Raw genomic sequence first — 27,034 nt, 5'->3', positions numbered from 1 at the left:
CCTGAGAAAATAGCCAGCAATGTCCACGTTTGAGGGGCTCACCTCCAGAGGCAGGTAGTTAGAGACAGGTGGCAGGGGATTCTCTGGGGTGGTCACATGTTCCTCACTACTCTCGTGTCGAGGCATAAGGAGGTTGGAGTCAATCCCTTGCTCAGTCAGAAACTGAGTAATGTCAAGCTTCAGGTACTCCCTCCTGCGCCTGAGAGGAAGAAACATGACATGGTAGAGAGTAATCAACCTGATTGTGTGTATGCTGTCAATCAGCTCTGTTATCTCCATTGACTAGTAGTGACTGCCGATTAAAGCCAAGGGTTACAGTTTAAGTGGTACACGGGAGGCTAGGTAATGCTTCTGTTTTGAGTTATGGTCGTGACAAACACACCCACCTCTCTATCTCTATCTTGCGTGGGCGCTGTCCAGGCAGGCTGTGGTATGGTAGCTGGACCTTGGCTGTGTATCCTCCAGGACAGAAGTCTGTCTGCTGCTGGTGCTGGGTGGTGGGTCCATGCCTGTCCCTCTCAACCAGGCTGTGTAGGTCAGAAGGAGTCCGGAAGGTGGTCACTTAGGAGCAGAGAGGAGACAGGTTACGAGAGGGGAGATATACTTGTAAATATTTGCTCTAACACAAATGTTGAGTGGCTGATGTGTTGCAACACAGTCTCACCTATAGGACTGTTGGACTCATAGCCAGCTTGGCACAGTAAACTTTGTTGAGTCTCTGGTCCCTCTGTGCAAGACTGATACATTGATAGGTAGTTATAAAAGTGTTGTAAAAACATTCACTGGGGAATTACACTTTTTTAATTTATTTTTTTAGCACACATATTTGCTTCTCTGTTTATGTGTGTGTGTGTGTGTGTGTGTGTGTGTCTGTGTGTGTGTGTGTGTGTGTGTGTGTGTGTGTGTGTGTGTGTGTGCGCGCGTTAATGTTTACTGCATGTGTGATTACCTGTAGTCTGGGTTTGGCTGCTGTAGTGATGAGCTCAGAGTAGTATCCTTTTTGCTCAATCACAGGGTACTTTCTGACAGGGGGGAGTTTTCCCCTGTGACTTTGTAGTGGGGACAACTTGTGCTCTGTAGGTTTGCTGGGAGGGTGTGGTACAAATACACCAAACCCATGGGGATGGCCTTGGTGCACCTGCTTTGCCTCCATGACCAAACACACATCTGTGTCAAGCTGTCAGACAAGAAAAAAACGAATATACTTACGCTACATCTCAGGCATTCCTGCACTATGCATTTCCCTAGCCAATCCATTCTCCTGCTGGTATGGCATCTCCAATTGTCAGTTGGTTATAAGGTCATATTTCAAAAGCACTCGCGTTGCATGCCATAATGCTAGCTACACTTACAAGCACCTGATCTGGCAATAATTTTGCTGGCTTGCTTGCCAAACAAATCAAAAATTGCATAACAAGCTAGCTAGTAGAGTTTGCAAATGATGTGCATATTCGATTGCCAATTGGAACATACATACCTTTACAAGATGGAATCAGTTTTGAGACATAAACCTTGCTTTGTGAAGTTTCCTCTAGCTAGCCTAAATAAAACTGTTTCTTCTTGGCTGCAATCTCGGTTTCCAAGTTCCCAATTTGAGGACGCGGCAACGGTTGTCAGGGAGGTTCTGGTATCAAACAGCTGGGGGTGCCAGAGATCGCGTGACCTACTGCAAAAGTGAGACTGTAGCCATCTGATACATTGCTGCTGTAGAAAGAGCGGCTATTAAACAAATATATGGTGTACAATGAGGGAAAGTCAACAGGTAAGTGATGTTCTTGATAGTAAACAGATTTTGCATGGCCTGCAAATTTGTAAAAAGGCCTCGTCTAGTCTATGTTTCAAAAGCAATCTGTTACTTCAACAATATAGCCCTATTGCATTTCGCACAGCATATAATCCTCAGTAAAAGGATCTGAGACAGACCATTCCGAAACACAGTAAACTAAACACTGTTCTCTGGGCCCGTAAAATTACCTCTGTCAAAGCAAATAAAGTGGAAAAGAGAGGAATGCAATTGAAGTTACAATTGGTCAGGTCACATAATAAAAATGTAAATGTAATATCGAGCCCTCTGATGGCTGTAATGAAGTGCTGTTCTCCCTGCCTCTAGATTGCAGGAGAGGCTGTAGAATGAGCGATGTGGGAAGCACAGTTAGTTTTATGAGTGAGAGAGAAAGAGAGAGAGAGAGAGAGAGAGAGAGAGAGAGAGAGAGAGAGGAGAGAGAGAGAGAGAGAGAGAGAGAGAGACACTCAAACACACTCTCTTTCTCTCTATCTCTCTGCCTCTCTCACACAGTCTCTCTCTCTCACACTCTCACCCCCCCCCCCCCCCCCCCTCTTTCGTCTGAGGTATAGGTATATGGTAGACCTAATGTTTCAGCTGTCATGATAGGGGACAGTAATGTCAGAGTAGACTACCATAGTTGTAGGCACTTCTGGCTTCAATGAGTGTATTGAAACATTACAACTGATGAGATCTCTCTCAGAGGGATTTACTCCCCAGTGCCCATATCAATGACGCCTCTGCTGATGATAATGATGATAATGATAATGGTAATGCTGATGAGCTAATGCTCTGCTAGATTGGACAAGTTCCTGTACTGAAATGAGGAATCCCTTCCTGTCCCACCCTTGTCTGCCTCAACATGTCTCACAGGGTAGAAATCCCACTGACCCGTACGATCCCCACACTCCCGGGTCACAAGGGTGCCGTATCCTGCTTTGTTTCCCATGGCAGATCACAGGCACCACACACCCTGCCCAGAGCAGCCTGGGATTATGTAGCTGAGCACAAATGAGTGGTCTCATGTGTCTGAACTCTCACATGTCGCTTACAAATGACACACTGCAAATTGGGACAAAGTTAAGGTGGATGGAAGCAGGCATGGAAGGAAGGAGGGTGGGGGTGTTTGCTCAAAACTGACACAGCAGGAGGTCCTCCGACTTGGGGGACCACATCACCGGTAATTAATTTCTCTGGAAAGGACAATGAGATGATTCAGAGGCCAAGAGAGGAAGGGGTTACATGTCAAAATCTTAAAATAACGTCATATTTCTGTGACTGTTTTCTTTGGTGAATCTCCTTGCTTTAAAGTTTTGACATCAGAGGCTCAAATCAAAGGCACATTTCATCATTACATGTTTATTTTCTTCTTCTTCTTCTTCTTCTTCTTCTTCTTCTTTTTCTTCTTCTTCTTCTTCTTCTTCTTCTTCTTCTTCTTCTTCTTCTTCCCTCCCACTTTCCCTTCCTCCACTGGACTCATCCCAGTTATATTGTAGCACATCAGTTTTACATTTTACTCGAAGCCATTCTGGGTCTCCAAACTATTACTTAATTCGTTGGGGGAGCCCATTGCTCAACAAGGGAATACTGAAATCCACATCTGATGATGGCATTAGCATTTCAGAGCCTTCCTCAGCTGTTTGATGCTAACAACCCTTCCTGGCCTAGACAGACCATTAATCTGTAGCAGGTGTCTGATCATGATGGTGAGATCAGTGAGGAGATTTACCCAGAGGGATCCAAAGGAAACCATATTAACCAGAGTCTCTGAATGGGTGGTGGTCCTCAAAACATGCTAACTTCCAGGGGGTTGGTGGGCGGCTTTGTGGTCAAAGCTGAAGCTATAGATTCCACCACTGTGCTGGGCTTTGTCGCATAGATGTCTGGTTAGCAGCTCTCGGTGTGTGGAGCTGATTAAAATCTAACAAACTTGTCATTGCTTTGATCCACCCAGCAGCTCCTCTCTCTTTTTCTCTCAGCGCTTGTCCTCCCTCTGTTTCAGTTCAGCACCAGCCATCCTCATATTAACCACCTGGCACGCCATCAACCACCAAATGACCATATTAGAGTATGTCCCACACGCCCACCCACTTCTCTCATCCCTACTCTCGCCTCACTCGCCCAGGATCTCGCCTTGGCTTCCACCCTCCCAGGTTTATTCCTCCTTTTCTTTTCCTCCCTATCCCCCTGCTTTTACAGCACTGGGCTGTTGTGGGGGCCATGCCTGCATGAATGTGACTCCCATTTTGCAGTAATGAGAGCAGCATGTAGAGCTAACTTTAGCTCCTCCTGATGACCAGATGTTGGCTGGTGTGATCAAACACCGCACTGCTCCCCCCTCCTCCTCACTGTCACATTGTTGGGTGAGCCACAAGGAGTGAGCGGTCACACACATACCCACACCTTCTTTTCCTAGTAATAACCTGTATGCCAACCATGGCACACCCTTGCCTTGCAGATGTGTGAAGATTACTTGTGTGTGTGTATATAGCATGGCATTTAATCCATCTTTTTTTTTTTATTTCAACACATATTTAGATTCCAACTGATATATTCATGCAGTGTTTGGGAACTGACTGATGGTGAGTATGGGTGTGAGTGGCAAACCACACCCTGGACACACTTTGAGTTTTGTGACTGTACATTTTTACGAGGGAAGGCCAGAGACCAATGATGTGAGAGGATGCACCTATGGAGTGTTGGTTTCTGACAGGGGGCATGTCTATAAATAGGGTTTAACTGTGACCTCTGTACCTCGTTGGGCATTGAAGTGGCCGACATAGGACTGGGCGAGTTGCAGATGGACCCTGGGCATGATCGTAAAAGGGCCTGTAAACGGGTGGCGACGGCTCTTCAGGCTGAGACGTGGCCAGACAGAGTCAACCCTTGGTACTGGATCCAGGACAGCTGCATCTGGTTTCTCCTCCTCATTTGCCCCATTTCTCACTGTGACTTTTAGGGGAACCAAAGATCAGAAACCTGGCTCATAAAAGCATTCAGCGGAGGGGAAAGCCCTCACTGATCCAAAGTGACTGAGTGCACCGGTTCTTGTGTGTGTGTGTGTGTGTGTGTGTGTGTGTGTGTGTGTGTGTGTGTGTGTGTGTGTGTGTGTGCGTGCGTGCGTGCGCGTGCGTGCGTGTGTGTGTGTGAGAGAGAGAGAGAGAGAGAGAGAGAGAGCAAGTGCACATGTAATTGATTGTGAACCCTATAGAAATGCATGCTAGATTTATTGATATCACTCAAGTCTTGCTGTCCTGGCCCCTGTCCTGACCGCCTTGGAACTTTGTTCCACTGATGTACACTACCCTTTTATATGACCCATTATTAATGGACCAGACCGTTCTTAGGCATTCATATCCTGGACATTCTAGTCGTTGGAAAGGAAAGGACAAGCACAAAACCTCATATAAACCAGAACAGCATGCATTGTCTGTGTGGTGGTGCGGAAATCAGTTGCCAATGGACGGTTCGGAATTTATCAGAATGTGTGTGTGTGTGTGTGTGTGTGTGTGTGTGTGTGTGTGTGTGTGTGTGTGTGTGTGTGTGTGTCTCAGAGAGTCAGTACAGTATGTGCAGGCATGTGTTTGTAAGTGTGGGTGGGCACTGGGCGAGAGATGAGAAAGAGAGGATCTATGGATATATGTGTGTGTGCTTGCATGCATGCATGTGTGTAAATGTGTGTGTGGGTGGGAGGTTCTGTCCCTGCGTTACTGTATATTAAGCACGGTGTTACAGCTGCATTCGTAAAAGAAGTCACCAATCAACCCAAACCTCTAAAAGCAAACCCTCTCTTCTTAAAATTCCAGTCATTCTTTCTTCATAAAAATGTATAATGGATACATTAAAGGGATTTTGAGTCTCAAAACATGTGCAAGGGTTTTTAAAAATAGATTCCCTCCATTATGTTCACGCACACACACAGACACACACACACACACACACATGCACATGCACACGCACATGCACACACACACACACACACACACACACACACACACAAAAGCACACGACTACACACACAGTGTTTTATTGCTTTGGCAATCTGCCCAAGCGTTCCACAGGGGCCCTGGTTTGTCATCCTGCCTCATCTGGCCTCTATCAGTTGCTGGCCTGACAGGTTAATCTGTGTCATTCATTCTCTCAGATCAAAGAACCTCACTGCAATTTAAACCCATTACACCCACACATAAATACACACACACATACACACACACACTAGGGTTGGGGGATATCCAGATTTTCATACCTTCTTACCTCACAGGCAAAATACCCTGGTATACGGTAATACCCTGGTATCAATTATTTTTAAATCCAATTGCTGCTAACACACCATTTTTCACAGGTCTGGCCATTCTTTTACTCCCTTCGAGTGCTCAGGTCAAATGATTTATTTTAATTGTTGGCGTAGCCTATTATTATTTTACTTGCAGTTTTCCTTAATTTCTACACTTCTGTTGCCACCGTAGCCAGTGATGGGGGAAAAAAAACAGTTAGCCAACATGCGTGAGCTACATTAGGCATGGACATGAGCATCACAGAACATAACAGAGCAAACCCAGACAAGAAGAGCTACAATGGACCACCACAAACAAACCATAAGAATGAGAATTCCCTATTTTACTGGACCTGAACTAGACCTTTGAAACTGAACTCTAACCTTTGACCTCTGCACTTCAAACCATGCTGACTGACACTATTTAAAGGTCAGGTATGCAGGGAAATCCATCCCATCTCTTGTTGTTTGTGTGGCCCACCCCAATGGAACATTTGTTGTTGGGGCAGACCAAAAACATATTGTAGAAAAAACGTCCAATTACCAAGGTAACTAGAACCACAACTAGCTTAGAGCAACGGTTGTGATGATGGTGCTCTTTGTGTATCTGGCTCGTTTAAAGTTTCAAGTATGGCGATAATGAATGCATTCAAACAGATCAAAGCTTAAAAACATCTTTAATTGCTCTGGTGTATATGTATCTATTATGACTCTTAGACCCTCTGGACTGCATGTCCACAATGTCTCCATGATTACCCAGACCCCCACAAATCATAACATTTCAACAGGACCATTGAACTCTGACCTTGGTGCTTACTCAAGCACAGACCACAGCAACCATGGCTCTCGCCTTTCTCCGTTGGCCGAGGGATATTATTATTTGACCACCCAGTTTGTTCAAGCCCATGAAACGCCATTCTACTCTTTGAACATAGTCATCTGCAGCAAAAAGAGGGCATTGTTTTCCTAATGGCAAAAAAAGTTGATCTCATCTTACTACTGAATATTGTCTTTGTTAGACTGGCCTTCCATCTGTTACTGTCTTTCTCCATATAATATTGGGGAGTAAAATAACATAAGCAGGGACACAGAATGATACAACAGCAGGGACAGTTTAATTGAGATGAATATGAGGAGACAAGAGGGGAGGTGAGGATTGACCTTATATTACAAACACATGCACGTATGATCTTCCTGCACAAACATTGAGGCTTATAGGCACAGAATGGATACCACAGATGGGACAATTCAATCGAAAGATGAATATGAAGAGACAAGGTGTTACGGTCAGAGCTAAGGAACCCAAGCGCAGGACACAGAGACAGGACACGTATATAAAAGAATCAGGTTTTAATGAGGGAATAGGGGGGAACGGAGTAGCAGGGTGGAATGGCAAGCAGGGTAGGGTAGCAGGGCAGGCAGGTACAGGCAAAAACCGGGTAGTGGTCCTGTAGCCCAGAGAGAACGTGGTGAGACAAATACTTAGACACAGAGAATCTACAGGAAACTAAGCCCTGCTAAGCGGCCAAGAGCGTGACTGACTTGTAACGACAAACAACGATCTGGCTATGAGTGGATGGGAAGCCAAGATTTAAATACTGTGGGTAGATGAGGTGATTAACCACAGGTGTGAAGACACAGGTGAGGACACAGGTGAGGAGCCTGGGCCACACCCACACACATACACACATAGACAGACAGAGGCAGACAGGAGAGAGAGAGATACTGGCACAGGCTAGGTGGAAGTGGAGGGTGTGACACAAGGAGAGAGGTGAAGATTGACTTTATGTTCCAGACACATGCATCTATGCCTGCCTTCAAAAACATTGAGGCTTATCGGGGTAGGGACATCCTTGATTGTCTGACCCTGACTCCCTGACCCCAGGCTCCATTAAGCCCCGTAAATGAGAGAGAGCAGCAATTAGTGGGGCAGGTGGGTGACCTCTAGAGCTCTCGTCTGGCTGGTATTTGACCCCTCACAGCTGGAGGTGGTGATGAACAGAGAGACAAGGTGCTAGGTGAATGTATTCCAGGGAATATGTTGAAAACAAATAGTGTACATTTTAGCTTCTTTTTTTCTTCTTCTGTTGTGAGAATGTTAGAGACCATGTCAAGGCCACGGGGATTTTCTTGTTTTGCTTTCTCCGTATTTATGTTTATGTTGTAAACAAGGGTTTTACTGGCTGCGGCCTGGCACCACACGAGTAAATCCTTTTGCATAGTAAATTACCCACAGTTACTATCAAGTCAATTAACATTTCAATGTGTTTTGTAATTCAGGATGAAATGAGCAGCCAAATATAGAAGGCTTTAACTGCTTTAAAAATGTTTATAGTTCTGTCTCCCATCCTGTTAAATTGTTGGAGCTCTCATCTCAGTGTAACATACATCAAAATAAATCACCATTCTGAGATCCAAATCATTATTGGATTTACAACAATCTTGCACAATTCTGAAGACACAGACACAGACTCTCTTTCTGCCTTCCTCCTTCTCTCTCTCTCACTCTCTCTCTCTCTCTCTCTCTCTCTCTCTCTCTCTCGACTAGTCAGGCTGATTTCAGGAGTGGTGTCAGGTGTGCAGGAGTCAGATGACCAGCTGTTCCCCATTCTCATTACCGGCGTTTGCCAGAAATACCCGGTTCAACCTTCACTACCCGGCCAGATTGTAACATCAGTTCATTGTTAGTCACGCTTCTAGCTATAATTCCTAGTTCCTGCTTCTTAGCATTCCCAGCCTCCTTACCTTGTTTGTTCCTGTGTCCACAGTTCCCTCCTGACTCCTGCCACCGACCCTCCTTCCCTGCCTGACCCTCCTGCCTGCTTGCCTGCCTGCTTACCTGAACCCTGCCTGGACGACTATCCGCCTACCTGCCTGTTCCCCTGCATGACTGTCCGCTTCCCTGCCTGACCTCTTGTGTGTACGACTGCCCGCCTGCCTACTCGACCTATGCCTGTCTGCCAACACGATTATCTGCCTGAACTCTGCCCGTCTGCCTGCCAGCTTACCTGTTTGACCCCTGCCTGCCTGACCAACCGCCTGCCTGACCCTTACCGGACTACCTGTCTACATATCGGCTCAGTCAGCCTTCTCTTAATAAATACACCTCAGCTTGGGGTTTCACTGATCTTGTCTCTTAGTCTGTGTTCTGCACTTGGGTTCACCTGTCTGACTTTTATATTCTCTCTCTCTCAATCTCACATGCTGTGGAGTATCTGAATCTCATTTCCAAGGCTGGCAGTAAGCCTCTCTAACTAATAGGCTGTCAAAAAGCTGACTAAATCAGTCTACAAAAACACAATTATCCAGATCTTACATCTGTATGTCACTAACGTTACCAGCTAACAGCTAATCCCTCATAAACAGGATTAACACAATATCATAAATATATTTATGACACATACTGCAGCTTTGGAGAGGGACCAAAGGAGAAACAATGAGATGTTTGAAGATGAAGGAGAGCCTTCAGCCTTTTATTGTCGGGAGGGCAGCCAGACACTGGTGGGTGTTAGAAGGGAGAGGAGGGTGATGGTAAAGAGGGAGATAAAGAGCAGGACGGATGAAGAAAAAACAAATTGAGAACAGATCATGAAATAGTGAGAGTGAGAGAAGGTTAGAGATAATAGCGTAGGAAGAAGGGTTGTTGGAATGGAGGTAGAGTAGGCCAACGTAAATAGTTGAAAATACTGTACTGTACTGTATCAAACTCATCTCACGAGTCAGTATTAAACTCATCAAACTGGATCAAGCTCATCTCATGAGTCAGTCATATATAGTATGTAGCCTAGTATGTACTGTATGTCAGACATGGTTTCCTATATAGACGGGTTACATTGGGGGTACAAATGGGGGACAGCATATGATGGATATTGAATGATAAGTAATAATGGAAAAAAACATAATGTGGTGGTTCATTCGCCACACCTTGTGAACTGTGGATTCGGTCATACTGGTCTGTAAATAATTGGTATAGCATAAAGGAATTTATGGGAACCAATTCCAATTTCATGTCAATTCCAATTTTCTAAACCCTTCCACTCATGCTGAGACATTAAACTGAAGAGACGTGGTGTTTATTCCATTGGCTCAGTGCGTGTGCCAGGGACTAGGAATGCATCAACAGTGAACTGTTCATTTCCTGACATGCATGTGGTTAAAAGGGAATTTTATAGAATCACTGTAGTATATTAACACTATCAAGGCCATATGTTTATTATTGAGTACCACTGTCTTGTGTTTTAGATGTCAAACATATGGCAACAGATAGAGGAGTGCACGTTTGACCATATTCAACCATGAATTAAGTCTCATGAAGATCCAGTTGTATCCTTCCTATCCTTCAAAGTCTACTAGCCCGCATAGTGTGACAATGAGCTACCAAGCCATAAGAATTGAGTGCTCTGAGGCTATTTTCGTCGAGGTTTCAGGTTTCTTGAAACTGGGCATCAAAGAGAGCTGTAATATGAAATTACTACGGCTTAAAACCAGGAGGAAAAAGTAGATAAACTAATTTCCTTTCCCTACCATTAAGAGGCCCTGGTTTGCGTGCTCGCAAGGGAGCTGGTATAGTTGGTATGCGCTGTGGGGCTGGTTCCCATTAACCACGTTCATGAGCCCTTGCAAATCTGTCTACCCTGCCCTCACTCGACTCACGCTCCTTTGCTGAATCCTAGTGGATGAGTCTGCGACAGTCAGTATGCCGCCCAAGAAAAAAATATTCCGTCACGCTCATGTTAATTTCGGGGAAGTGTTGTTGCAGTACACCACGTGCCCACTGCGCGTCTCTTTGGATAAATAGAACGTCGGGCTCGTCTGTGCGTAAATGGAGTTGGGTAGCCTAAAGGCGTACCAATGTTAACGCGCTTGTGCGCTACGCATTAAAGAGGTCTCATTCAAGACCACATTTGACACGACAGAGAGATGCGGTCACAGCACGCATAGTCCCATGTTCTGCATAGGAGTTGAAAGAGGAAGCTGAACATATTCATACAATGGCTAAACGTCTCTCAGGAGAATACATCCGCTGTGTTCGTGGTTGACATTAGTAGTGCATTCATTCTGGAATGTAATGTGCATTATTGGATTTACCTATATCTGAAGACGCGACCATCATCACCAACGGCGGACACATTGTCATAGATTAAGGGAGCAGTAGGCCTAATATAGGCAACTTAATCTATCATGATAGGCCTAATTATTCCCTCATTAGCATTTTAAAAGCTAGATGACAGACAAAACATTTGCTTAAGGCAGCCTATTTGCGACACGAATGGTTCTCAAGTGTCCGTGGGCATGTGCATGCGCAATTTATCCTTCGCATCGGAATGCGGTCATCTTTGGACTAACCAAATGCACGTGATGCTGATACGCATCTATACTTTTGGCAAAGGGATCTTTTGATTGTGGATATTTAGATAGAAAGAAAGCCATACAGTTATATGCCACCAATTGAAGATTGCCTCCGACTTGAAATGCTGGCGATCTGCGCGCTGTTTGTAGCGCTCTTACAAAGCGGAACAGGTGAGTGAAGTCGGAATTTGTTGGATCATGATAGGAATTATCAACAGACTAAACTACACACAGTAAATATGTATATTCATAATCACAATGCATTATCATTTATGACTGTAATATAGGCTGGCTGGAGGAGGCTACCCCCCGATGCTACTCGTGTTGCATCTAGAATTTTTCAATGAATTTCTGGCAATATATACGTTTTCAGACAAACATGACCTATATTGTCTCCATGCTGATCATGTTTCTGGTGTCTTATATTGGACAATACGGTGACTGCGCAATAAATTCCCTTGTGAGTTGGGATTAAGCGCACTGTGTCACAATCTGATGTTTTTATCTCTCTTGTTATCTTTACGTTCATTTAAGGTCGGAACAAGTTCTTCATAACTTCGATGGCGCATTATTGACTGAGCTGCCCTATTATTAGTTGCCGTTGCAAATGTAACCTGAGCGCGCGCGCCCACTGTGCATTGCTGCTCTCCCACGACAGATCTTCAATAGCCTATACAAAGTCAGATCTGCTTGGCACTACAACAATTGCCAAGCTAGCTAAAAAATTCGGTGACAATATAGCCTATGCAATATATCAGATACATGTCTCCTCAATTATTAGCAGTAGACCTAGTAAACATTAACAAACCATCACCTCTAAATCTATGTGCTCTTCCCACCTTCATTGCAGTCTCTCCCACACAATATAGATTTTTCTCTAATCCATCACTTTCACTGACCCTCTATTTCCACCTCCGCCCCTCAGCCTCCAGGTGTGTGGACCATGCTTGCAGTCCTCCCATGGGCAACCTGGCCAGTGGCAGGACCCTCACCACACTGTCAGGCTGCTGTGGGAATAGCTCCCACCACTCCTCATGTCCTACTCCCCACCAGGCCTGCCCAGTAGATCCTCACCCACCTGCCCACATGGCAGACGACCCCTTCCAGTACCAAGACACCTGGTGGGCATCAGGGGTGGGCACTGGGCAGGAGGAAGAGATCCGTTTGGACCTAGAGACCCACTTCTGTCTGACCCACGTAGTGCTGCTATTCCGGTCACCACGGCCCACTGCCATGATGATGGAACGCTCGCAGGATTTTGGGCGGACCTGGGAGACTCTAAAACTGTTTGCACAGAACTGCAGTCTGTCATTTGGTCTCCCTGACGACAGCAGTGAGCCGGGCTCGCTATGTACCTCCCGCTACTCCGGTACCACACCGTGCACCAGGGGAGAGGTAAGGGGCCGGGGGGCAATACTGCACAGCTCACACACACATAATACATTTAATGTATTTAGTACATTGAATCTATATTTCTCCCAGGTGATATTTCGGACCCTGGGCCCTGGAAGTGGAGTGGTTGACCCCTACAGTCCAGAGGTCCTTGCCCAGCTGACACTCACCAATCTCCGCATCAGACTTCTCAAAGTTCAGACTTGCCCTTCATCTCCCTCTTCCTCCAGCCCCCTCCTCCCATCCCAGACACCCCAGCCCAGCTCAGAGCCCTCCACCTCAGCAGCCTTTGCCATTTACAGTCTTCTGGCTCGAGGGACCTGTCTCTGTCATGGCCATGCAGAGCACTGCTTACCGTACAACAGCAGCCAGGAGGCACTGCAAGACAGCAACATGGTGAGGCACACTACTCTTGCAGGTATGTTTGTGCGTTTGTACATGCATGTTAGTCTCTAATAGGCCTGATGTGTATTGCAGGTGCCTGGCAGGTGTGTGTGTAGTCACCACACAGCAGGAGAGCACTGTGAGAGGTGTGCCCCGCTCTACAATGACCGTTCCTGGAGGCCAGCCAACGGCAGCAGTCGGGAGCCAAACCCGTGCCAGAGTGAGTGCCCTAGTACTAAGGAGGGTCAATAGCCAAGCTGTTGGGGGTCATTAAATCTAGAATGTCTTGATAAAGGTCATAGACTGAAATGACACAATAAATAAGCAGAGGTAAATCATGTGTGTGGGAGTATTTCTTTTGAATGTAAGTTGATCTGCAGGGCCTATAGTTCCAACACCACAAACTACAACACTCGAAACCCCCACTTCTTTTCTATCCTCTTTTGTCTCCTCTCCTTTCCCCCTTTCCCTCCTCCCTTCATTCAGCCTACATGCTGAACGCAGATTTAATGAGGGGAAGTGGGGAGATGACATCTTTTTGGATTGTCATACAACTATTTATCTATCCTCTCTCATCCCTCCATCATTTCTCTCTCCTTTCGTTCTCCCGCTGTGTCCCAGGGTGTGAGTGTCACGGCCGTGCAGACAGCTGCCACTTCTCCCAGCGAGCGTGGCTATCCTCAGGGGGCACCAGCGGGGGCATCTGTGACGACTGCCGCCACAACACAGCTGGCCGCAGGTGCCAGCGCTGTCACCACGGTTACCACCGCCACCCAGTCATGCCACTCAACTCTGTCCACACCTGCACACGTAAGAGTGGACAAAAGAAATAGCGAGGGAGGGACAACCAGGATATCACCATATTCCACTTGAAGTGTGTGGGATGTTGCATAGTAGGCAATGCAGATTGTAAAACATATGTCTCCCTCTGCTGGTATAGATGTGGAACAGCAGTATGTGAGGCAGAATGAGAGAGAATGACATCCTTTCTTAGACTATGTATTTACAGGATTTGTTATGTACCACATGAAGTAAGATCATACCATCCTCCTCCCCCAACTCCTCTCTGTCTTTCCCAGGTTGCTGGTGTGACCCATTGGGCTCGTTGCCAGGCCACTCTGGGGAGGAGGGCCCATGGTGCCACCCCAGGAGTGGGCAGTGCCATTGCAGGCCTGGTGTAGGGGGCACAAGCTGCAGCCACTGTCTCCCTGGGTACTGGGGCTTTGGGGAGGAGGGGTGCAAACCCTGTACCTGTCCCCAAAACTGTGACCCCACCACTGGCCATTGCCTTGACATGTAAGCCAATTTCTCATGTCTTCCTTTATGATGCATCTCCTTACTGATATGAAAGGACTGGATATGCAAAAACAATGTGTTGCATACTCTATCAAGCGTATTGAATCTTCCAAGATACTGGAAAGGAAGCGACTGTAGTATGATGCAATGACCTCTTACCTGTACCTCATCTCTGTTTTCACTTTGGCAGCTACACAAACAATCAAGTTTTCAACGTGCCTATTGGTGGAAAGATTCCTGACATGGACCATATGTTGACCAATGACGGTGAGGCAGTATGGTCAAAGGATCTTGCAGTCTCTGCCCTCCATTACACAGGTGAATGATCAGAGTATACCACAGACTGAATTTTACAGTAGTTTATGCAGTAAAACCTCTGACACTGTCACCATTTGGCTCCTACAGCTAAGTGCAGTTGTAAGGAGAGAAAGCTGAGGAGTGTCTCTGATATCTGTAAGACCAAACATGACTATGGTAAGAGACAGCAAATAGAGTATTTCAAATATTTCCAAAGGCTCCTATATACTTAATCTGACCATCTCTCCATTCTCTATTGACTGATCTGTGTTTATAATGATCAAGGTGTTCTAAGCTGTTGCTAAGCTATGTATGGTGACAAATGAAGTTGTGATTGCAATGGTGGTTATGTGTGAAATGTATTACATTAAGATTGGTTATATTTCACATGATTCTTTGATTTCGCTGGCTATAACTGTTTTCCAAATGAGCTGAACTTTCCTTATGGGTGCTTATTGCAGTGATCAAAGCCAGCGTCTTGTCTGCTTACGACAAGGGGAGCCACGCAGAGGTGCTGGTCAAAGTTCGCAAGGTCCTGCGATCAGGACAGGTACCGCTATCCCAGGGCACCCTCAGTCTCTACCCCCTGCCCTGGACCAGTCGAGGATGCACCTGCCCAATCCTCAACCCAGGTAGCCATAGCCCAAATACAGCACAGTAACTATATTTGACATCCATATTTTTCTGCAAGGTTGGCAGGTCTACCTCTAAAAGCTCTGATGATAAGTTATGATAAGGTTCAAGAATTCCTCTGAATCCTAACTGTACAGTTAAAAACAGTTCTGAACACGATTCAGGTTGAACTCTGCCCCCTTTCTCTCTCTCTCTCTTCTAGGTGTGGAGTACCTTCTGACAGGTCCAGAGGAAGCCGGGACTGGGCGATTGCTGGTCACCCTACAGAGTTTGGTGGTTCCTTGGACCCCTAGACTGGGGGCTCACATATCAGAGGGCCTCAGGCAGGGCTGCCCCTGAACACCCCAACATCAAACATGAGGGACTCTCAGAGCAGAGACAATGTGGACCACAGTGATAATGGATATTTGAGCCTAAGGACTGAAACTCAATGGACAAAGCCAATGGTCACTAAGAAATATCCTGCCATGTAATGCGAACAGGATTAAATCTAGCCTAGCCTGAATCATGGTTATTTATAGGAATTCAGGAGAGCTATCCCACACACATGAATAGAATAAAACATGAATGGAATCCAGTGAATGCTTGAGTAGTTCAGTGAGGTCACATTTGAGAGACATTTTTGCCACCTATTTGACCCGATGAACTCTTGTATGCAGGTTATACAGCCTTTCCGCACGTCATGACTATACTATGAATGCTATCATCAACATATTCTCCGAGCAAAACATTGTGCCTACATTCCATTCATCTGACGCTTTTATCCAAAGCGGCTTACATTGCAGTGAGTGCACACATTTTTCAGTATATATGGTCCCAGCAGGAAACAAACCCACAACCTAAGCATTGTTAGTGCCATGCTCTACCAACTGAGCCACAGAGGACATTCCAGTACCGACAGTCTCTGGCTCCATTTCCTATGTACTGCATTGCAGAGCCGGATTCAATTTCAATCAATAACTTCATTTTTCCTGACAATGGCAAAGCATCTTAACTAGCATCATTCATCATTCATAGCTAGCAAAGAGATTTTAAGTGTGCTTCATTTGTGGTTGAACAGAATTTGCATACATAGATTACAGATGTTTTAAGAAAATTAAGCATGGTTCAGTGTTCAGTTTAATCAGGACATGACATACATTAAGGCTTGAATTACACATATTTCAGTTAAGCAGGTGAACTTCTGGCTCTGGATGGCAGTGTTTACACAATGACAACATTTATGCAACTATGAGACAGCCTAACACCGATAACTGGATACTGACATACCCATCACACTTTCTTCATGTTAATAATGTATGGATATCAATAGGGGATTGGTTCATAGTGCCAATAAATAATCTGTGTCAAACTGCTCTCCTTTCCACTGTGTGTCCCATAACCGAACCCACGCTTGCTCAATGTGTTTGAATACATTGCATTGACATGGGGGACTTCCACTTTAATGGAGTTTTTATATGAGCTTCTGAAGAATGGTCATGAGATGAAGAAATAAACAACACCTGAACAGTATTGCAAGGTTTCTGAAGTGAAATAAAACTGAAGTGAAAGAAAGCATTACATGATCTTTGGCCAGAAATTGAGTACACAAGTGATTTAATTCAAGCTCTTGATCTGAAAATTATCCATCAAGCATAGTGATCACAATCTAGTCGGAGCAGTGACATTAATAGTAGGTTTCACACCAGTGGAGCATTACTGCAGATTAAATGGCACAGCAATTATTTTGATATGAAGCTTGAAAATAAGCAGCAAAATCATGTTGGATGTGAGTCCTTTTGAGTAAGTGCCGTAGAGCAAACATCAGGAGCTCAACAACCTTAGTATATGGCCTTACAAAAACATTGCATTTCTGTTGTATCGTCCTTCTCCTATGGCCTTCATTGATATTCCCTGCAAGAGAGAGAGAGAGAGAGGGAGGGAGGGAGCTCATCTGCAGTTCTAGGCCCATTTGGAAGGTCATTTGATGAATGTTGAACCCATAGGACAAGTCTGGGGTACTTGTCCACAATTCCACACACAGCGAACCTCCTCAGAGCTGGCCTATGCTCAGTGGTTTCAGTGAGACAGTAAGGGAATGTGCAGGCCGAGTGGTTTTAGCTGGCAGCCTGACTGTCTGTGGGTGGTGTACTATCCAATGAAGGCGCAGATTCAGGTAATGATGGGGTATAGTCAGTGGTGGGGGCTGGGGTAGAGTCATCAGCGGGTGCTGGGGTAGTTGCAGTAACTTCAGCCCCTCCCTGTGGGGCGCCCTCATTCTCGTCATCTTGGGGGTAGAGCTCTGGGTACTTCTGCATGCACTCCTGCATGTTGCGGAAGTTGTCGATACACTCAGAGCCCTTCACCTCCTCGTTGCTGTAGTGGAAGCAGGAGAAGGCCTCCTTGAACTGTTGACCACAGGGCCCGCTAGCCATTCCGCCCAGACACGGGCAGTTCCAATTCACGTCCCCATTGGGCAGGATCAGACCTAGAGGGAAAGAAAAACACAGGACAAGTTATGACCTAAACAAAACAATTAGAAAGCTGTGATGAAATGAGCCTTAAATGACAGTGTCATACTGATGTCACACTCTGCCAGGCCAGCCCACTCACCCTGGTCTTCATATGGGTCATTGGGATCGTCTGCAATGAGCTCAGCGTTGCTGGGTGCCTCGTGGTCCTCCTTGGTTACAAAAATGATGCGGTCTTTACCTGAAAGAGAAAAACACAAGTGAGAGGATGGCATCTCTAGAGAAACCATGGGCACTACAATCATTCACTTCAACATGGAATAATTCTCTGCAGTACATCCCATATCAGGGCTGTATGCATGCTAACATAACTTGCAGTAGGTCTAGATTAATTTTAATCTAAGTGGGGCCAAGTGGAGACAAACTCGATGCCTAATAAGATAAATAATAAAATGCACCTGACCTAACATGACAATTGTCACAAAGACACCTATTGAAACACTGAAAGTTGAGGGCTGTAACGATGCTGTCTGTGTTTACAGTGAGCTGCAATTCAGAGTGCTGGAACGATGCCTAGTTACTATACTTAGCAGCAGGCAGAATCGACTAATGATCTGATCTGAATTAACCTGCGATTTCGACAGCTAGTTGCCCGATGCACTCATGCGTGTACCTCAAGGGTACGGATTTTCTTATCTTACTCTACCTGACATTGATTATCAGGTCGAATTAAAAAAAAAAAAAAAAATATCCTTAAATTGATTATATGCTACATAATGATATGCTATCATGCTGGAACCACCAAATTTGCCATGCTAGCTAGTATCTTACTGTAGCTTGCCAGCTAACTAGCCAGCATGCTAGCTGTCAATGACATTGGGAAACGAGCGATATGAATGGAAGACCAGCCAGGAACCGAGCCATCATTACCCTCTTGCTTGCAGTACGACATGACTGCCGATAGTGATGTTCGCCGATCCTCGTCTTCTTAAAGCAACGATGAATTTCGTGTTTTTTGTTTACCGGTTATTACCGGGCTTTCACTTGGGAATCACCCGGCTTCTGTCAGATCACACGCCGTTACCTCTGACCCCTCAATCCTTCGACCTCCAGGCGCATGCTAGTGACATCATCTGGCTTCTACATATAATACATATATACTGCACTGCCTATACAGCTCATAGGCTGCTTACACTGTTCATACTGCATTCTATTTATTCAGCTTATAATGTTACTGCTAATACATATACTGGTTACACTGCACTACTATACTGCTCATATACTGCACTACCTGTATATACTGTTCACACTGCACTTTTCTGTTTTTTTGCACTTCTGGTTAGACGCTAACTGCATTTCATTGTCTCTGTACTTGTACTCTGCACAATGACAATAAAGTTGTATCTAATCTAATCTAATCTTCTACAAATTATTCATGTGCAGTAGCTGTCAGGTGTGCGCAGCGAGCAGCGTTAGTATAATGCAGCAGGATGCTTTTTTATAACCTTGGAATGTTGCATGGCACCAGTTTTCTAAGATGACAATGCTGGTGTAAACACTAAGCTTCTTATCCATCAAGCATAGTGATCACAATCTAGTCGGAGCAGTAACATTAATAGTAGGTTTCACACCAGTGTAGCATTACTGCAGACTGCATGGCACAGCAATTATTTCGATTTGAAATTTGAAAATAAGCAGCAAAGTCATGTTGGGTGTGAGTCCTTTTGAGTAAGTCCGCTCATTTAGATGTGAAAGTATTTTTGCACTGGAACTTCTTGGTAGTTAATATTGAAAATTATCCTGAACAAAGTGCCTGTTCATGGCAGTGCTGTTACAGTATTGGGCTCAATGAAGTGTATTTCTTTAGTGTGTGTGATAAGTTAAAATGAAATGAGAGAATCTGACTATAGTGCTGGAAAAAAAAACTCTTGTTTTTTTAATAATACAATTATGTCCAATACAGAAAGTAAAAACCAAAAATGAACCCCCTTTCCATCCCTACCAAACCCACCCTCATCCAACCACGTCTAGGCAGTTTCTGCAGCGATTCAGTCTAGGAATAAAAGAGCACAACAACACAGACAAACACTTCCCTTTGGGACCCAGAGACAAAGGACAAACATGTGCCCTTGATAAGACCAGCGTGAATACAAATATATTCCATGATTTAAAACATAAAAATAAAGGTCAAAAATAAAAAAGGTCATAAAAATAAAGGTCAAAAACAGACAAAGCTTGTTGAAATTCACAGGGCCACTTAAGAAATACATGTACAAGTATATTTCATTTATACTTTCACATCCTAATACATGGCTCTCAAAATCCCATGCGCAGCTTCCAATGACCTGAAATTAACATGACATGGCTTTCTTTCCACTCCAAAAATGTCCAGGTACAGTGCTTGTGTTAGTTAACACATACTCCTTCAGATGGTGCCTTTGCCTTGAATTTTCTTAAACCAACCACACCTGAGGTCAGTCGATGACAGAATCTCAAGACATTTGTGCTTTTAACCATTCTTTAGGAGATACGATAGAAGTCAGCAGAGACTACACCCTGGCTGGTCAAATGAAGAGCAGAGGGTAAAGGGACTGAAAAACTTATGACACAGAAGAGGCGTAATTCCATACTGAATACTGGGACAAAATGCTATCTTTCTTCCCCAGTTAGACCCTGCATATAGGCCCTCAGAGGTAATGGGGGGGGGGAAAAGATGGCAGGAAAGAGGACGCATCCCAGGTGCAGAATGTATTGACTGTGCGCATTTGATAAAATGCAAAATAAAACATAAGAATTTGCAGAGTGTGGTGGCTGTGTCTGTCTGTCGTTTGTGTTGGAGGGGGTTCCTAAAACAGCAGCGCTCCCATGCTTCCCACTTCGCTCTGCTCCTTGACAAAGATCTCAAAGTACTGGTATATGATGGTAACAGCCAATAAGATTCCAGTACCAGAGCCAATGGCACCCAAGAAGTCCGCCATGACAGACAGCCCACCTATACACAGACCACCGAACGCCGCAGCCGTGGGGATGTACCTTAAACACAGAAAAAAAACAAGATTAGAAATATTTGACCACAAACAATTCAACCTGGAAGAGACTCAAATCCCACAATATCTTCCTCTTGTGCATCCCTAAATTAAAGGTATAGCATCACAAATAGACTTATGGGCCAGAGGGTATCAAAAGGTGCATGTTACCTGTTGAGTTCATGCACCATGGAGGTCTCTCTGTGCCCCCTCATCACCATCTGCTGCTCTTTCAGCTGCTTAGCCACCTGCCACACACAAACACACCAGGAGGAACAGTCAGGAATTCCCTTACACATGTATAAGCACCAACATACCACAAGTGTACAGTAAACATGTTGTCCCCCATAGTAAATGCTTTACTATGACACTGAACTACTACTGGTTGTCTTTGTTTTATAGTGCTGGGTCCCCCATAGGGAGGGCTTTTTCTTGGTTCAATCACCTTCTGTGACCAAAGAGGCCATTAGGCTAGTATCGTACTTATATTGAATAAGACGCTTTTATTTCACTCATAGGCTAAGACAAAATATTTGCACAAGCAAATGATTTGGTTACAAATGCGACTGGCTATAAACCTAGGTTACACAACTCTGGTTTCCACATTGATATAGGCCAAGTATCGGTAGGCTATTAAATTATGCTGCATAACAGACTTCACTCACAAAATATTATTCCTAAATTTGTTCGGCTACAGGCCTACTGCATTAGGCTACACTCCTACAGCTGCATTCATAGCCAGACTGAAAAGTTACCGCAACATGTAGTGCTTATTTGATTAATTATCATTTGCGTTGATTTCTCAAAATATTATTCCCAAAATCGTTAGGCTATCGCTAGGCCTAGTGCATTAGGCTACACTCCTAGCTCTCAACATTGCCCCCTATTATGACGTTTTTAATGATGAATTGGCGTCATCTTGAAACTCCCAAACAATCTCTATGGCAAGACGCATTTTTTAGTTTCGTCAAAATTGTCCCGGTGGTGTTGGAGAAAAAGTGTGAGACATACGAACGGACGGAGACTGAATCATAGTAAATATATCTGGTGACTCTCTTACACACTGACACACACATACACTGACTTACATCTTTGGCAGAGGATCCAGAGACCTCGATCCAGGTCTTGGAGAAGAAAGCACAGGAGCCCAGCATGAAGATTATGTAGATGACAGCATGGACCGGGTCGTCCAGAACAGAACCAAACGACTCCGGGGGAGAGAGGAAATAGCAGAGACCACCAACTGGGTAGGCACGAGCTGGTCCTCCTGTGGAGGTATCCTAAAGACACAACACATATACAGTTAATCTATCATGTACAGAAGAGCGGTTGGGAGCAATCTCTCGAACATAGGACTGCTGAAATAAGTCTTTAGTCAACCTGCCTGAGTACTCCCTGCCTTTATACAATGGTCCAAAACCTGTAATCATAACCTCTGAGCCTTCATACAGCCTCTCCTTTGTTCATAGTCACATAAGAGTGGAATACACACAGTAGTGAGGGGTACTCAGTGCTATTCTTTACCTAGTTAAACATGGTGAGAATCCAGGACATTTCTAGCAACTGCTGGTGAAAGGGATGAGACTTAAATGGATATGATGGTTGGTTACTAAAGCAGCATTCAAAAACCACTTTGGACAGGTACTTACAGACCAGGTACCCAGCAGGTTAACTAGGAAGTTGCCGCTGAATCGTGTAGAGAGCATCTGGGAGATGACGTACAGGTTGGACACGAGGGCAGACTGGAGGATGATGGGAATGTTGGAGGTGTAGAAGAGCTTGATGGGATAGGTGTTGTACTGGCCGCGGTAACGAGCGGACTTGATGGGCAGGTCAACTCTGAAGCCCTGCAAGAGGAGAGACGTGTTTAAGATCCTTCAACCATAAACTGGAAAACAGGACAGTGACAGTAAAGTTGGCCTTTTATCTTTGTCATGAGATCTGCTGATTTACCCAAAATCTACTTGTAGAAGTTCATGTTCATGTTCTCAACGTCACAGGTCTAGAAAACTAACCAGGAGGGTAATGTAGTGAGAGAGTGTGTTGTCGGCTGACCTGGAAGTATATCACCACAGCAAAGACGAAGACGGTGGCGATGAGGTTCAAGAGGTTGGGCAGGTTCTGTCTGTAAAAGGCCTCTCTCAGGGCACGCACCTTGTCTGTGCGGGTTGCGATCAGGTGGAAGAGGGCAATGATTGCTCCCTCAAACTCCGTACCTGAGACACCAGAGAAACAAGGTCACACTGACTCTGCAGACAGCAATAGGTAGATAAAAGGTAATAAGTCTCACAACACCAGTAGTTTTGGCCACATCATATTACTAATTGTGTCTATAGGAGTCTAAAGGGTCTAGCTTTAAAGCACAACAAGAGGCTCATGTAATTTCCAGTTTCTCCAACTGCTTCTGAAGAACTTCTCCACTACAACACCTTAACCACTCCAGGCTAGTGTACATACCTCTGCCAGTGTTGACAGTGGTGGGGCTGAAGGCCTTCCAGACGATGGTCTCACAGATATTGGTGGCGATGAACAGGGAGATACCGGAGCCCAGACCATAGCCCTTCTGCAGCAGCTCATCCAGCAGTAGCACGATCAGACCTGCCACAAACAGCTAGAGAGACAGAACAGAAAGTTTAAGCTCAAGCAGTCCCCCCCTGATTGATTGATTAGTGGGTGGATTCAGTGAATGGGAACTTCACTCTTTCATTTCAAAGCCCCTATTAGATGAAGGCAGTGATAGATTGATAACAAACAGTGATGGTTATCTCTAGGGTATTAACAAGAGCAGAGAGTAGTATAGTGGAGAGGAGTCTAACCTGAATGATGATGAGCAAGCAGATCCCAGCACCCATCTCTGAGGGGTCTCCATACATGCCAGTCATCACATACACGATGGCCTGCCCAATAGTGATGATCATTCCAAACACTGCAGGGGACAAAGGAAGTTGGGTTGCATTCAATATCATTGAACTGTTGTGGACAGATGTCCTTAAACACATGACAAACCTCACAGAGTCAGTGTTAGCTCATTGATTGTTTTATCATTCCCTAACTTATGATTCATAAATGCCTTTAGCTAATACTGCTTACGTGTGAATGGTAACAGTGAGTTGTTTGTAAGGTGGACATACGTTTCTGTGCTCCATTGAAGAGTGCTCTGTCCTTGGGTGTGTCACCGACCTCGATGATCTTAGCTCCAGCCAACAGCTGCATGATGAGGCCTGAGGTGACGATGGGTGAGATACCCAGCTCCATCAGAGTACCTGGCAAATGGGGGAGAGAGACAGTGTTGTTATCAATCAATCATTGTGACAAGCTTACACTGTTGTAGTAGAAGTGGAATCAACCAAGGCAAAGCTCTGATCAAAGCAACATATCAGCAAAAGAATGTCAGCCATGGCTGCTTGTCAAAGGAGACAAGACTTGATAACATCAAAGAGAATTGTTTCTCTCCATGTTAGAAGAGATGTTTTGGATGTGTTCAGCAATATATGCCCTCTTGCAACATGACCATGTAGAGCCAGACAACTCACCTCTGTTGGAAGCCAGGATTACTCTCATCCAGTAGAAGGGATCTGCAGAGTCTGACGACATGATGCCGAAAAGAGGAATCTGGAGAACAAGAACGATTAAAACTCAATATATCCGTCAAAAACACCCAAAAGTTTGAGCCAATTCAAGTCATAACCAGTGGCCTTCACTGCATTATCAGCTAGTGTCAATACGATCCTAGATAGCTTGAGTAGTTTCTCTGCAAGTTCCATAGATTAATTGTCACTAACGTGCTGACATTTCAGACCTGCAGATACTAACCTGGCAGCACACCAGGAAGATGAAGAGAGTGATAGCAGTCCATAGCACTTTTTCTCTGAACTGAATCTGTAGGGGTGCAAGAAGAAGAGGGATGTATTGTTCAGATAGAAGCACCAAGTTGCATACTACTACATCAGGTTCAACAGATTAAGAGAGAGCTTAAACACAAAACGGCAACAAACTGTACCTTTCTCTCTGGTTTCTGAATTTCGGGTAGAACCGCACAGAACGGCTTGATGACTTCCAAAAATTTGACTTAGGAGAGAAAAGAGAAATTGGTTCACTTAGGACATGTCAACCACCATTATGATTAAAACATAGTAAACTATTTGACTGCCCCTCAACAGTGTGGTAGGATAACTTTGCTCAGTAGCTGATCCTCTGACAGTCAACAGTGTCAAGGTGAAACGTCATCACTCCAAAGCATGCAAAAATGATTCCACCTACAAACTAAAAGATCTGGCTATAATCTTTGCTAGAAAATACTGACTGAACAAGTGTTGTGGAATTCATGATCAGTAGATCTCATTGAGAGAGACAAAAGGCAATGTAACGGTAGCCAATGTATTTACAACCATTTCAATCCTAGAAATTAAAATAGACTCAGACTGCTAACTCGGAATTATGCATAGTAGTAGGTAGCAAGTCTGCAGTGCTGTCAAAATAAATGCAACGCTAAATTAAGGGCTGGTGATAGATAGGTTGCTATCTTGTGTAGTTAGATGCACAAAATCCCAAACATTTAGGGGCAGGCTAGATAGTCTAGCTGGCACCACTGACAGTGTCAGACAGCTGTAGCTATGCCATGGCTAGCTAGCCAACATTACGCTGGCAGCCAATTTCGTTAAATATATTTTAACCCAATTAAACATTTGTTTGCTGAATTGATAAAGGTAACGGTTGTTTTTTTTTAAAGGGGGCCTAGCTATGTATCTAGCTAGTTGAGGGCACATTAGCAAGCTAGCTAGCTACAGCTGATGTTAGCATTAGCTGGCTAGTAGCAAGCTAATGTTCAATCATGCCATGCCATGCCATGGACAAATACACATTTCAAAGTTACATTTGACAAGCAATTCACTGGTAAAAAAAGACAACTACATAGATTAGGAAGAACACTCACTGCCCATGGTGTCCTTTGTCCGATTCCTAATGTAATTGTGGTGCCACTATGAAGGATCAGCACAGTTTATGTGGCACCATCCAGCCGCTCCGCACTGAAAAGAAAGACACGTCACCAAAGAAACTGCTACTACCCTACTACACGTCAGATCTTCTTTCCTCTCAGTTTCTTGAGCAATCAGCACATTAGTTGAATGATACATTAGATAACCTTGGGGATTCAGACCAAGACTGCATAATTTTAGTTGAACAGAAGTGATTCATAGTTTATGAAATCTGGGCATAGAAGAAGAAAAACTACTGCACAGGATGGAATACAAAACTAGAAAAACTGTTGTCTGGAGAATTTGATGTCAAGCAAGTGATGACTGGTTCTCACTGGTCCACCTGCACTGCAATGTAAATACACGACCTTTTTTCAAATCTTTCCATTAGTTAGTCTATGGTTTATAGTCCACCTCTGATTTATGGATCGATCCATGGAATAGCATTCTTGGCCTTGTGATTCTGGTAGGCATTTTGTTTGGGGGGATCTTTAATGCAGCAGAAGGTAGTTAATTAGCTGGATATCTTTTAATTGAAGGAAAGGAATTTAACTTTTTGCACATTATACAGTTACAAACTGAGACAGTTCCAGTTAAATGTCTGTGTAACAGATAAATTGCCACGAGGGGTCAGCAGTATACCACTCATGATCATTCAATGTGTGTTATTCACACCTCAGCCTACCCTTTAGGTCTACAATCAGACAGACAGGCGACTCTATGTAGTGGGTTGTTTGTTGCGAATTGAGAAGAAACGTTCATAGAAACGCACAAATGCAATGTCTTTTGATGAGAGCAATTATCAAAAGATATTATCACAAGAAGCATGAAAGGAAAAGGAAACATGTAAATGAGATGCACACTTCTGACTGTAGACCTACATGCCATAACACTGACAAGGTGCTCTGTGAGGAAATGTCAATAATCAGGATGAGCATCACATTTCTGGAGATACTTCCCTAACCCCTCCCCTCCCTCGTCCCTGGAACTACATCTGTTCTTTAATCAGGTTGAGTAGTCATGAAAGAGAATGCTGCGTCTCTCTGGCTTTAAGTTAAGTGTACAGACTTAAGTTTCAGACTGCCCCTATTACATAGAACCCCTGGGGGGTGGCTTGTATCCACACCTGGTCCAAAAGATTGAAGGGTGAAGAGTTAACAGTCACATCTGTTGTT

General features: G+C 44.6%; 4 protein-coding genes across 4 annotated transcripts in view; 1 reads left to right on the top strand and 3 right to left on the bottom strand.

Annotated features, from left to right (window-relative positions):
* dnah1 (dynein, axonemal, heavy chain 1) overlaps positions 1-2,732 on the bottom strand; it is a gene marked incomplete at both ends in the record, with an annotated part of 29,323 nt that extends 26,591 nt beyond the window's left edge. The window contains 5 exons of the mRNA XM_083667619.1: positions 43-199; positions 387-561; positions 665-737; positions 950-1,177; positions 2,655-2,732. Coding sequence (XP_083523745.1) covers positions 43-199; positions 387-561; positions 665-737; positions 950-1,177; positions 2,655-2,732 — 711 coding nt within the window. The remainder of the gene's footprint in view (positions 1-42; positions 200-386; positions 562-664; positions 738-949; positions 1,178-2,654) is intronic.
* An 8,789-nt stretch (positions 2,733-11,521) lies between these two features.
* LOC310803202 (netrin-4) lies at positions 11,522-15,782 on the top strand. The gene is made up of 10 exons (XM_083667894.1): positions 11,522-11,576; positions 12,331-12,800; positions 12,888-13,193; positions 13,275-13,401; positions 13,803-13,991; positions 14,261-14,477; positions 14,668-14,795; positions 14,883-14,951; positions 15,236-15,406; positions 15,610-15,782. The coding sequence occupies exons 1-10, from the start codon at positions 11,528-11,530 to the stop codon at positions 15,744-15,746; spliced, it is 1,863 nt and encodes a 620-aa protein (XP_083524020.1). The 5' UTR covers positions 11,522-11,527; the 3' UTR covers positions 15,747-15,782.
* Positions 15,783-16,408: 626 nt separating this feature from the next.
* chchd4a (coiled-coil-helix-coiled-coil-helix domain containing 4a) lies at positions 16,409-18,945 on the bottom strand. Its single transcript, XM_083667895.1, has 3 exons — positions 18,788-18,945; positions 18,000-18,098; positions 16,409-17,874 (listed from the first exon to the last, which is right to left on the bottom strand). Exons 1-3 carry the CDS (start codon positions 18,807-18,809, stop codon positions 17,504-17,506), a joined length of 492 nt encoding a protein of 163 aa, XP_083524021.1. The 5' UTR covers positions 18,810-18,945; the 3' UTR covers positions 16,409-17,503.
* Positions 18,946-19,770: 825 nt separating this feature from the next.
* On the bottom strand, positions 19,771-25,905 carry LOC310803533 (protein transport protein Sec61 subunit alpha-like 1). The gene is made up of 12 exons (XM_083668348.1): positions 25,817-25,905; positions 24,884-24,951; positions 24,697-24,762; positions 24,417-24,495; positions 24,015-24,146; positions 23,700-23,809; positions 23,341-23,494; positions 22,939-23,099; positions 22,533-22,730; positions 21,972-22,163; positions 21,055-21,131; positions 19,771-20,890 (listed from the first exon to the last, which is right to left on the bottom strand). The coding sequence occupies exons 1-12, from the start codon at positions 25,821-25,823 to the stop codon at positions 20,704-20,706; spliced, it is 1,431 nt and encodes a 476-aa protein (XP_083524474.1). The 5' UTR covers positions 25,824-25,905; the 3' UTR covers positions 19,771-20,703.
* Between the last annotated feature and the right edge of the window lie 1,129 nt (positions 25,906-27,034).

This window comes from Argentina silus, assembly GCF_951799395.1.
Source record: "Argentina silus genome assembly, chromosome: 4".
NCBI classification, from domain to species: domain Eukaryota; kingdom Metazoa; phylum Chordata; class Actinopteri; order Argentiniformes; family Argentinidae; genus Argentina; species Argentina silus.
The sequence above is the reverse complement of the archived record's forward strand: the minus strand, read 5'-3'. Positions and strand labels throughout refer to the sequence as shown.